Genomic DNA, 12883 nt, shown 5'->3' with positions numbered 1-12883 from the left:
TTGCCCTAAATAACACTTGTAATGCATGGCATGGCCTAGATTTAAATCTAAATGTAACTTTTTCCAAAATCATGCTCTTATTCACTTGCTGGATTAAAAAAAAAAAAAAAAGGAGGGAAGAAAGAGATGGAGAATATCTTTAGAATCTTCTCTGTAAAGACCCTGAGCAAAAGAAGCTCAATATGAAAAATTCATGTAATTTGCTTGTTGTAAACTACTTTTTTCTTTAGTATTTTTAACTAGCATTCACTCTTATATAAGCTACTGTACCTTATAAAATTATTTCTTGGACATATAATTTTTATTTCTGTATCATCTCTATCTAAATTCCACAAAACTCTTACATTATTATGTGATTACATTTCATTTTTATTCAACCTTAGGAGCAACATTGAGTTATTCAACCCCCAATTCACAGATCCTTTAGATAAATGATCATTCGTTTACTAGCTATGTAATCCAGAAATATACACCAAAGAGATATTGGTCAAATAGCTGCTAGCTGGTGACAAGAATGACAAACACAAAATTCAAATATTTGAAACGCTCACAAATTCCCTTTCAAAGTATGTTTTCATATTTTTTTTAGCCAATCTGATCCTCGTCAATGGACTGCCACCTTTGGTGTTTCAATACCATTTCCTAAACAGAGAAGAAGAATAAGGACTATTTTAATCCATAACAATTATAACCCTGCCACTCATGAAAATGATATTGCAGCTATACAACTCGATGGAGGCATCAACTTTACCAAAAATATCCATAGGGTGTGTCTCCCAGAGGCTACCCAGAATATTCCACCTGGTTCTTCTGCTTATGTAACAGGATGGGGATCTCGAGAACTTGGTGGTAAGTGTCTCAGCAAAAATAAAACAACAACAAAAAAATCTCCTGGTACTTGGTGTTATATAATTTTTTTTAAATTAGGGAACACCTGAAGGACATTTCTATGGAAGGAACCATCTTATATTCTGAAGAGCCCAAGCTCTAGTTATTACTGAGTTTCCTCAGCATAGCAAAGCAATGTCCCTATAAACTATGGGGAATTCTCAAACATAGTAAGAGGGACATGTAAACGAAAGTGATGAAGAAACATGAGTTCTTCAATGATCCAGAGACTCTATAGGTCTCAAATGTCTCCCCTATAAAGAAATTTTTTAAAAGTTGAAAAGAATATTCAGATAGGTATTCTCTAAGAGTCTTAACGCCCTCTAAGGTATTAACAACCATTAAGGTATTCTGAGATGAAATGAATCCTGCCTCTAGAGCAAGAAACTCTACATGTACATAAGCATTGCTCACTCTTGTTTATTGAATGAATAAAATAGGCATAAAAATGAGGGCAATGTGAAAGAACAAATAGGGCCATGGTGAAAATAAGAATATTAGCCAGGGTGTGGAAGGATAGCATTAACAATCTCCACATGCTTCAGCTCATGTTGTAGATTGTATCTCCAAGGAATAATATGAAGGCTTAATTGTCCTAGAAAATATCTCACTGTGTTTTCATGACCCAAAGTAATTTGGTAAAATAGATAAAATTTGTACCAATCACAAAAATGGCAGTGTCACTTTGAAGGAACATCAATATAAAATAAATTAGTTCTTTAGCCTTGAAACCATACTTGTTTCTCTTTCATTGCTAGATTAAAGGTTACTCAATATGTTGTTTTTCCAATTCAAAGTCAGTCCGTGAATAACTTAAATGCTACTAGTCAATAGCAGATTTGTTTTGCTCTCAAGGTCTAAGGAGCACTGCATCACAAAGTTAAAGGAAAAAAATAAAATTAAATTGATCTGTGTAAAGGGGTTATTCTACTCTACTATAGGACTATTTGCTGAAAAGAAACTCCTACTTACATCTTCAATAGACTCCTTCACTAAATAAGAAACAGTGTTTGGGATACATTTATTCCTTCACATATTTGCCATAGAGTTATTAATTTATCCATTTTATTTCTGCTTTTATACTTTACAGGTAACACAGTTTCAGAGCTACAGCAAGCACGGGTCAGAATAATAAGTAATGACGTATGTAACGCACCCACTAGTTATAATGGAGCTGTCTTGCCTGGAATGCTGTGTGCTGGTCTACCTCAAGGTGGAGTGGATGCATGCCGGGTAAGTTCATGACAATGTTATCACATCATTATCCAAGTTTATAAGTACTTACTAGCATGTGATACTGTGATAGGCATAGAGGTAACACAATTATAATACACAGCCCTGATCCTCTAAAAATTTATTATCTAGATTTTGGAGTTAAAACTCTTATGAAGCTGATCCAACACTAATTTTGAGAAACCAAAGTGTCTCCAGAGTGTTTAACCATCTAAGCTCAAGAACAAGACAGAACTGCTTTTGAATTCCTTAACCTTTATAACCAATGCTTTTATCTATAAAATGGGGATAATAGTAGTATGGAACTAAAAGTAACATTAAAGATTAGATCAAGATTAACTATGTCAGGCATGCGCTAAACAACAAAGAAATCTCAGCCATCTCAGCTATTTTTACTGTTGTTAACCTAGACCATGACCACTGATGTTAATAATTTAAATCTCTGAAAAAAATATAGTTTCAATCTCAAACTTTCAATCACTATAAAGGTTTAAATAAATTAATCACTCATCTAAGAGTCATAGAAAATAATTGATTTTAAAATATAAAAAAAACACCTGAATATCAGCACCTTGAAGACAGGAAATGTGCACAGAAAGCTTAGTTACTTGAGTTATAACAGTTTCCATAACTGTAAAACAGCACAAATTGGCGGGGGGGGAGGCTATTTAGATCTAGCTTGTCATTTTCAACCAAACATAAAAATACAAATAACTATGAAAATCTTAGTAATTAGAATACGGTTTTATTTTTTTTTAAAGATTTTATTTATTTATTCGACAGAGATAGAGACAGCCAGCGAGAGAGGGAACACAAGCAGGGGGAGTGGGAGAGGAAGAAGCAGGCTCCTGGCGGAGGAGCCTGATGTGGGGCTCGATCCCATAACGCCGGGATCACGCCCTGAGCCGAAGGCAGACACTTAACCACTGTGCCACCCAGGCGCCCCTAGAATAGGGTTTTAATACTAACATTTTAATTAAATTATCTAAACAATTAATGTGGATTATATCCTTTTGTAGATTTTAATCCTATGTCTGAAACCCCATATAGTAATGGCAACAACTACTTACTATCAGAAATTACATTTCTGGAAATTTAAGAAAAATTAGTCTTTTCTTGAGGAATCTGCTGCTGTTCCCTGGGGCAAACTGTATGCAGAAAAATCAGGTTTATTTTTTCCTCAAACATTAGTGATTTTTATATTTAGTGCTCACATTCTTGAAAAAGTAGATAAGAAGTAGCTCTTCCACAGTTTTTTCAAAGATCCCAAGCTATGGGCATTTTCCCAAAATTAAACATTTTTATTAACTGCAAGCTATGTGTAAATGGAGAGGAGCTGCTTATCAGTTTTCAAAATGCCATTAACTACCCATTGGCCTTTCCCCTTTAAGTGGAGATGTCCTTGTGGTAGAGAACACTTACTCATGCTTTACTCAAGATGCCCCTTACCTTCTGCATACACAAATTCTGCTCTTCCCCTCAAGCCCAGAACAAGCCTTAACTCATCATGAAATTTCTCCTGTGTGTTCTACTCCAGACCCAGTAATTTTCAACTGAAATAATACAATACATAGAGTTTGTGCCACAAAAAGAAATAGCACTTTACAAAAGAGCTTATGAGATACTTGTTTCAGTTCGTTCATTCATTCATTCATTCATTCAAAGAAAATGTATTAATTATTTTCTGTGTGCCAGATATTGTGCTAGCACAGCAATGTGTTCCTTGCACTCATCAAAGCTATAATCTAGAAGAGAGAACATGAGCTCAAATGTCTGCACAATCAGGCAGTGAAGCTCTCCAGTTAACGGGGAAAATTACTTGTGCCTCTTAGTTTAACACCTGTTTGCCCACTCTTGGTAAGATATTATGCAGAGAAATGCCTTACTAGAAAGAAAAAATTGCAACAAAAACACAATGATGAAAAAGCACTGACAACTGGTTAACTGGAACACAAACACACAACCCAAAGGAGGCCGGTGCCAACCAGCTCCATGCAGTGCTTGCCATGCAAGTTGGTGATTCACACGCTGACACTTCTCCCCATCTAGACCAGTAATTAAGTAGGTATGAAGAGCTAGCTATGAAGAGTAGTCAAATGAATAGCAAACTATTCTTAAAGCACCCTTGGTAATAGCTGACTTTTATTAGTACAGACTAAATGCCAGGCTGTACTGAAAGTGTTGTATATGTTAAACTCATTTATACATACAGAAACATTATTCGCAGATGAGGAAACTGAGGCAGAGAGAGCTAGCATTAAACAGCTTACTGAAAGTCATATGGTTGATAAGTAGAGGGCTCCAACCCAGGCTATCTAACTCCAGAACCCACGGACTTAACCTATAATACAGCATGTAAAATGGACTAAATTTGTCTCCCCACCTAGATTACTGCATGTATAAATATTTTTGGTTGGTTGATTCTAATTAGTTAGTAAGTATTCCATAAGGAGTGTTTTACTCATTGCCATATAATTTTTTTGATTATTCACCAAATAATTTTGGTGATATATTATGTATATTTGATGATATATTATGTATCAAACTCCATGCAGGACTATGAATAGGAAGACAAATGAGGCTTCTGAAGACTCATTCATCCAACAAATGTTTCCTTAGCATCTCCTGTGCACTAGAAGCTTAGGATACAGCAGTGTCCAGAATAGGTATGCCTTCCCTGGAGGACCTTATAGAATAGCCAGAAAAACAGACACTGAACAAGAATCCTATGTGCCATGAGTTTTGCAGCAATGTGTGACTGCCACGAGGGGAACTGGTGCAAGGGAGTAAGTTCAAACAGACACACGATGTGCTTGTATAAAATAATACAGAAGCGGTGGAAGAGATACACACAGGATGTGGGAACACAGGCAGTGAAAAACTAACCTGGCCCAAAGCCAGAGGGGTGGCGGTGGGGGGTCAGGGAGATACAGGTCATGGACAGCTTCCTGGAGGTGATAAAGTCTGGGATGGGAAGCCATCAGCCAGGCAACTGAGGACAGTCTCAGAAACATGCTTCTCATCTTTTCACACCTGCTGAAGGAATGACGAGTGTTCTTTAAGGATTTCAGTAATTTTCACTTGAAAATTGGTATAGTATTTCAACTTGGTATGATATTTCAACAGGAAATGTCAGACTAAATTTATTTACTGTCGTAATGGATGTGACTTCTACTGACATAGAGATAAACTCCTTAATACTTTAGGGTTGTCTCACATTTAATCATTGTGTTTCCTTCAGGGTGACTCTGGTGGCCCACTAGTTCAAGAGGACTCACGGCAGCTTTGGTTCCTCGTGGGGATAGTGAGCTGGGGGGATCAATGTGGTCTGCCAGATAAGCCAGGAGTGTATACTCGAGTGACAGCCTACCGTGACTGGATAACCGAAAAAACTGGGGTCTAGCACAATAAAAGTACCTCTGTGGCAAAGTCTGTATGCAGGTGCATGTCTAAAATTCCAAAACTTTCCTGTTCAGGTGCAAAAGAGAATGAAAGTGCCCTATTCGAACATCCTGTTACATAAATATGGTTTCACAAACACTATCTGTTCTTTATTACTATGGATTCTATGTTTTCTCAAGAAAGCTTTATGAATGTTGCATAGTATTGTGCTCTGTGCCAGGGGAAACGTGAGCTAGTTACAGAAGTAACAATTTTATTACAGTTGTGATAAGAGCTAGTAATGAGAAAAACAGGTACCCTGAGAGTAGACTTCAGAGGAATATGGACAAGTCTGATGGGTCAGAGGAGTCTTCTCTGAAAAGTCTCACTAAAACTGGGAAAAGTATAGAAACTTGCAAAGGAAAAAGTGGCAGAATAACACTCAAGACAGAAAGAATAGCACGAGGCAATAAAAAATAGTATTTATTTGAAATTTCTCACTACTCAATATTCTATAGGTGGTATTAGTCCTAGAATTAAATATGTGAAGTCACTGTACAATCCTACAGCAACCATAATTATCCTATAAAAACACACTGCCATAGAACTGATGAATTTCAGGCATTTAAGATCAAAGTTAAATTAGTTACTCCTCAACTGAGATCCCAACAAATTATAATTTTATGATGACTTTTATTAAAAATATCCCTTATCTATATGGAAGAGAGAAATACACCAACACAACCTTCTCAGCTAACTTACAACTACTGAGTGTTTTTGAACAACTAAATAGGAGTAATCTTAAGAACTAAAGATCACCCAGTGGCAGTTATTTTTGAGAATTTAAGGATCCTCAATAGCTAAATCCAAGTAATGAATTTTGTCATATGTGAAGAGTTGTTTTGCAAAGAGAAAGGTTAAATAGTTTAATTTTAATAAAATTATCTTAGAAAAGGAACTTTTCCCTCTTTTCCTCTTTCTTTCTCCCTTTCTCTCCCCTACACACACATTACCAAAGAACATAAATAAAATTCATTCAATGGCACAGCAATTTACGTAGTCTGAATCATGAATGTAACAATTTTTATGGGATCCTGGCATTTACTAAAGCTTGGTTATGCATGACCATCTGTGTGTCAGGGCTTCACCCTTCTAAAAGCTAACACAACACCTGGGTATCAGAACAACAACATGCGTTGTGATGCAAACTTCTTGTATTTCCTCATGTAAATTGCGAACAGACCTACAGTGAAGTCATTTACTTTTAAGGAAAAGAAGTTGAAAATTTAACCAACTTGATGAAATGTACAAATTGTTGGTACACCTTATTTCAAATAAACTCTTTTAAAATTATTTCCCTACCTAAGTATTTAGGGAAGTTATGATTATGAAGGACTATCCAATTTATTTAATTGGTTCTCCAACATGAGAATTGCTAAGCAGACTCTAAAGGCTTGGCACTTTATGCTGCCTTATAATCAAGCTCTGTAACTGAGGCAAGCATCCAGCTTGACACTCCCTGGCTTTACCCTGTGAGGACAACACTAAACTGGTAATTTAGAGTAAGCGTCAAGGGGGGGTGTGTTTTGTGTATGGGTGTGTTGGTGTGTGTGTCTGTGTGTGTCTGTGTGTACGTGCCCTCATATAATCATAGTTTTGGTTATTCCTATATGTTGAAAGCTATATAAGGTACTTATTTAGCAGAAAATAGAACAAATACAATTTATAGAAAATAAAATATTATTTAACAAATATGTTTATTTTTATGAAGAGATATTTGAATCCCAGAACACCTATTTAAGAGCTTCCTTTTATTTATTTATTTTTAATGTATTGGTGGGTTCCATTTCCTGAGAGCTAAGTAACTCCATGAAAGCAACTTTGAATGTGGGAATGTGGGAAGAGTGGTGATTCATAAATCCTTTCAGTTCTTAAAAAAAAAATCATTCTGGAAACTCTGGCAAAAACTTTTTAGCACCCTAACTCGGTGCCAGAAAAAGTTATTGATACCAGGGAAGAACCTGTTCAGCATATAGAAAACACAGACTAACCAGTAAAAAATAAAATAAAGGCAAACAAAGTAAATATTTGATGTTCAAACGGAATCCTCTTGGGTTTAAAATAGTGAGAACTAACGAAAAGAGAGGTATCCAAGACAGTTTAGAGGAAACAATTGGCTGTTTACTGCACTACTTGGAGGCCTCAATTGCAGGGTGTAGATCATTCATTTAACAAATTTTGAGCCCTGCTATGTTCTAGGCTCTCTACTAAACACTAATAAAATTAAGATAAATAAGATGTAGTACCTACACTTTAGACACCCAGAGATGGTAGTGTTGATAAACATACAATATAACTTGATGGATGCAATGGTGAAGGATAGGATATTTATTACAGGGTAAAAAAAGCAGGCGGAAGGTCCTAGAAGATTCAGGAGAAATCTTTTCTAATATCAAAAGTGAGTCTTCCAGTGCATGGATTTGCCATGAATAATAATTACTCTGCAGTTTGTATGAGAATGAAACAAAGAACTTCTCAGATTATTCATCTAAATCTGTCACAGGCTCTAATTTACACAATTCAATTCCTATTTTCCAGTTTGCTAAACAATAAACAGTTCAAACAGATCCAAAACAGGTTTTTTTCTTTATATTTTTCATATGTCTATATAATCCAAATCCCAAAACACAGTCCTTCTCATTTCTGATCAATCACTTTGATTAATTTCCTCTGGGGAAAACAGGTCTTTTCCCCACATATTTCTAGTGATTAATTTCTATAAGAATCAGCTGTCTTTTGAAGGAACAGGTCCCTTATTGAGAGAAATACTTAAGCAGAAGCTGGATGATCCCCTGCAGAAATGTTTTGGAGGATTTCTGCCATGGGTCAGGCTTAAAAACATCATTTCCATGGTCTCTTCCAGGCTAAGGTTCTACCCATAATAAGGAAATAATTTTGAGGGAGCATAAGATCGTCGAGAGAAAGAGGAATTGCCGAGCATTGGGACATTGGTTGCTTAAGCTGGTGCACAGCCATAGAACAAATCATCTATAATAGGACAAAAGTAGAAGAAGGGAGACAAGTCAGAAGAATCTTGCAATAATCCAGGGAAATGATGGGATTTACTTGGATTGAGGGGCTAATAGTGAAGATGGTGAAAAATACTTGAAATTCAGGAAATATTTGTAGAAAGAAACAGCAGAAATTACCTTTAGACTAGATTCAGGGGCTGAGGGAAAGGGAGTGATCAAGAATGACTTAAATTTTGGGGCACCTGGGTGGCTCAGTTGTTAAGCGTCTGCCTTCGGCTTGGGTCATGATCCCAGGGTTCCTGGATCAAGCCCCACATCGGCTCCCTGCTCCACTGGGAGCCTGCTTCTCCCTTTCCCACTCCCCCTGCTTGTGTTCCCTCTCTCACTGGCTCTCTCTCTCTCTCTGTCAAATAAATAAAATTAAAAATCTTTGGGGTGCCTGGGTAGCTCAGTCATTAAGCATCTGCCTTAGGCTCAGGGCGTGATCCTGGAGTTCCTGGATCGAGCCCCACATCAGGCTCCTCCACTAGGAGCCTGCTTCTTCCTCTCCTACTCCCCCTGCTTGTGTTCCTTCTCTTGCTGGCTGTCTCTGTCAAATAAAAAAAGTTAAAAAAAAAAAAAAGTTTCTTTCTGGGGCATCCTGGGATTTGGGCTCAAGTCACGACTTAGGCGCTATGAAATCAAACCCTGAGCACACACACCCCCCAGGTGGAGTCCCCCTGTTGGGCTCAGCACCGAGTGTGGAATCTGTTTATCCCTCTCCCTCCCTCTCTTTTCCTCCCCTCTGTCCCTCCCCACTTCACTTGCACAGATATGTGCGCACTCTCTCTCTCTCAAATAAATAAATAAAATCTTAAAAAAATGAGTTTCTTTCTGAATCTGTTACATTGGAATTGTACAAACAATTAGGTTAGACAAACAACTATAAACACATATCTGTAGCTCAGAGAAGAGATTGAAACCAGAAATATCAATTTGATGGCATTTACACTTTCAGGGAAGTTGGGACAAAAGCCATTTGGATGACTGGAAGAGAGAATGGGAAATGTAGTTTTGAGATAATAAGGAATTATCTTGATGACCTTGAGAAATATCCTGATGTCTTAAGATGAAAAAAATTATTTTAAAGACAAAGAAAATGTGTTAAATTTGATTTCATTAAATTAAGAACATTTTGTTACTCAAAAGACACTATTAAAGGGTAAAAAGGGAAAATGACAGAGGGAAGATATTTGCAATACATGCAACTAAAAAATGGCTCATATCTAAAATGTATAAGGAATGACTACAAATCATTAAGTAAAACAACTCGATAAAAGAAAATGGACAAAAGATTGGAATTAGTTACACCAGAAAAAAACTGAATGGCCAATAAATGCAATAAAAGGGGCTCAATCTTACCAGAAATAAGGAAAATAAAAAATGAAGCCATTATAATATACCACAATAAGACACCAATGGATAAAAATTGAAAGTCTAACAAATTCAAAAACTGGCAAGGATGGCATAATATAAACTGCTTTAAATAACGGGGGAAATTGGCATTATCCGATAAAGTATATCAATGCATATTTTATGATCTAGCAATTCTACTCCAACGTGAATATGTTAGAAATGGGCACACATAAGCAGGAATATTCAAAGCAGTGTTATTCATAATAGCTAAAATAGTGGCAACAACAAATGGCCATCAGCAGAATGAATAAGTAAATTCTGTTATATTCATACAATGGACTATCCTATAGCCATAAAAATGAATAAACTAGAGCCACATTTAACAAGGATGAGCCTTAAAAACACAAAGTTAAACAAAAGAAGACGGTCATTAAAAAAATACATACTATTCCATTTACAAATGCATTGTTTAAGAATTCGTTTTTACCAAACTGAGGGCCTCAGAGGGGAGGGGGGTGGGGGAATGGGATAGGCCGGTGATGGGTAGTAAGGAGGGCACGTATTGCATGGTGCACCGGGTGTTATACACAACTAATGAATCATCGAGCCTTACATCGGAAACCGGGGATGTACTGTATGGTGACTAACATAATATAATAAAAAATCATTATAAAAATAAAAAAAAAAGACATAAAAAAAAAAAAAGAATTCGTTTTTACTCATGAAAAACTATTTCCAAAAAAAGCAAGGAATCTATTACCAAAAAATAAAAAGCAATGTTCACCTTTAGGGAAGCACTGTAGAACTGTACCTAAGAAGGGAAAGGCAGAGAGCTACCGGTTTGTTAGCAAACTTCTATGGATATTTGCTTTATAGTAAGTCATTAAGTTGTACATTTATGTTTTATGTACTTGCCTGTATGTGTATTTTTCACATCTCTGATACAGAACAATTAGTATCCTCAGGCATGGTGAGGGAAAGCAATCAATAATTCTCGGGTCATTCAGAAAAGAGCCCTTGTAGGAAATATATGAAACTTTTTAAAAAGTATGTATCATTGAAGATAGCAGAAAAAGCAATTTTTTTCCTGTTCATGATACACATTAATATTTGCACTTTTTATATATTTAGCAGGATTGCCTGTCAATGTTAACAGTGTTAAGAAACATTCCTAGTGTGCATGGTACTATTAAATTATGTAGTACTATTTCTTCTGCAATTAGTTATTTTCTGAAATATAAGTTTGAGGGTAAAAAAGATGTATATAATCCCATGTTGTAGCAAGAGACAAGCTCAAATGATTCAGAGATTGTAAAATAATTATACTTGCAATAATAAAAAAGTAAACACATTTTAAGTAGAAAAGACTGAGTTTGTGTGTGTGTGTGTGTATGTGTGTGTGTGTGTGTGTGTTTGTAAATAGAATACTTGTGACAGTCTTTGGAAAAGTACTTACAGATTCAGTGACCCTAAGTTTTCTTTGCTGGTAATTTTCTGCCTTCCCATTTTCAGTCCCTCTCTAAAAGCGTTACAAAATCAGGACTAGCATTTTATAGCCTTTATCATTTGCAGTGATCTGATACAAAAAGTCTTGAAATAAGCATCCTTTAATATTCTAAACATTTCCATTTTTATGACTATAGTAATTTATTTTCCTGTTTTGGTTTTACTAGTCAAAAAAAAAACAGGGTTTCCTATTAGCTGTTTCTTTACTTGATTCATAACAGAGGAAGAAAACTATCAAATCTATTGGCCAACTCTATGACTTTAAGACACTAACATATGCTCAGAAGAGATAAATTCAGTAAAGTCCTTGGATATTACTAGATGTTTGGACTCATAGCAGGGAAAATGTCAGAATTTTGCCTAAACCTATTTAATGTAGCTTTCTAAACTATCATAGACTTATAATTCTTAAAAGTAGGTTTTACTGCAGGCATCCACACTGAAGAGAAGCTTTAACATGATGTCAGAGCCTTATAGATACATTTTAGATGACAACGATATAAAGGAAAATTTGGTAAACAACAATGATACTATTAGTCTAACTACTATGGTCTAGCATCGGATAGGAGTTTCACATTATCAGACATTTTTTTTTAAAGATTTTTTTTATTTATTTATTCGACAGAGATAGAGACAGCCAGCGAGAGGGGGAACACAAGCAGGGGGAGTGGGAGAGGAAGAAGCAGGCTCATAGCGGAGGAGCCTGATGTGGGGCTCGATCCCATAACGCCGGGATCACTCCCTGAGCTGAAGGCAGATGCTCAACCGCTGTGCCACCCAGGCGCCCCGATCAGACATTTTTATATATTGTTATTTTTAGAAAAGGAAAGGATGAGGAAATAAGCTTGACTCATAATATGATCTAATAGTCACATTTAGTTGAAGAAGCAAGCATGTTCCTTTAAAAAGTTGCTTGAACTCCAGGTGAAATGTCAGACGTTAATTGAAGTGACCAAGCCCACACAGTAGGAAATGACAGCAGACAGCTCAGTTGCTGGTTCTCTGACTCAGACCAAAGCTCTCCGTCCTCGTCCACCACCTCTCAGCAGTCATTTATACCATTCCTCCACTCACAATGGTCTATTGAAGGACCATGGTGGAACATAGGCACTGTTTCCATTTCCTTATCTGCGAGGCTTCAAAAATGATTTTCCCTACTTTACAGGGTTTTACTTCGAGTGAACTGAACATGATAATAAATCACATGAAATAGACCATATAAAACTTACTAAGAAAAAAGATTTAAAAATAAACTGAGCCAAAAAGAAATTTTTAAGTGGGAATTTTTGCTCCGAAGTCATACAACCAAGTAATTTATTTCACAACCAGCTATACATTTTAAAAACCTATTTTATATTAATCCTTATTTTAAGCAAGATGTCTTTTTCTAAAGATCTAATCACACTCAAAAAGGTTATGCCCCTCTTTAGCAGAAAGTGCAAAATCCT

The 12883-nt window shown here is 36.2% G+C and overlaps 1 protein-coding gene across 1 annotated transcript in view; it reads left to right on the top strand.

The window, feature by feature from the left end:
• Positions 1–5641, top strand: part of LOC113262355 (transmembrane protease serine 11D) — a gene marked incomplete at its 5' end in the record, with an annotated part of 30728 nt that extends 25087 nt beyond the window's left edge. Inside the window, 3 exons of the mRNA XM_044387642.3 lie at positions 590–849; positions 1979–2121; positions 5363–5641. Of these exons, the coding sequence (XP_044243577.2) occupies positions 590–849; positions 1979–2121; positions 5363–5524 (565 nt within the window). The remainder of the gene's footprint in view (positions 1–589; positions 850–1978; positions 2122–5362) is intronic.
• Positions 5642–12883: the final 7242 nt, after the last annotated feature.

This window comes from Ursus arctos, unplaced genomic scaffold (genome assembly GCF_023065955.2).
Source record: "Ursus arctos isolate Adak ecotype North America unplaced genomic scaffold, UrsArc2.0 scaffold_9, whole genome shotgun sequence".
In the NCBI taxonomy this organism is placed as follows: domain Eukaryota; kingdom Metazoa; phylum Chordata; class Mammalia; order Carnivora; family Ursidae; genus Ursus; species Ursus arctos.
The sequence above is the reverse complement of the archived record's forward strand: the minus strand, read 5'-3'. Positions and strand labels throughout refer to the sequence as shown.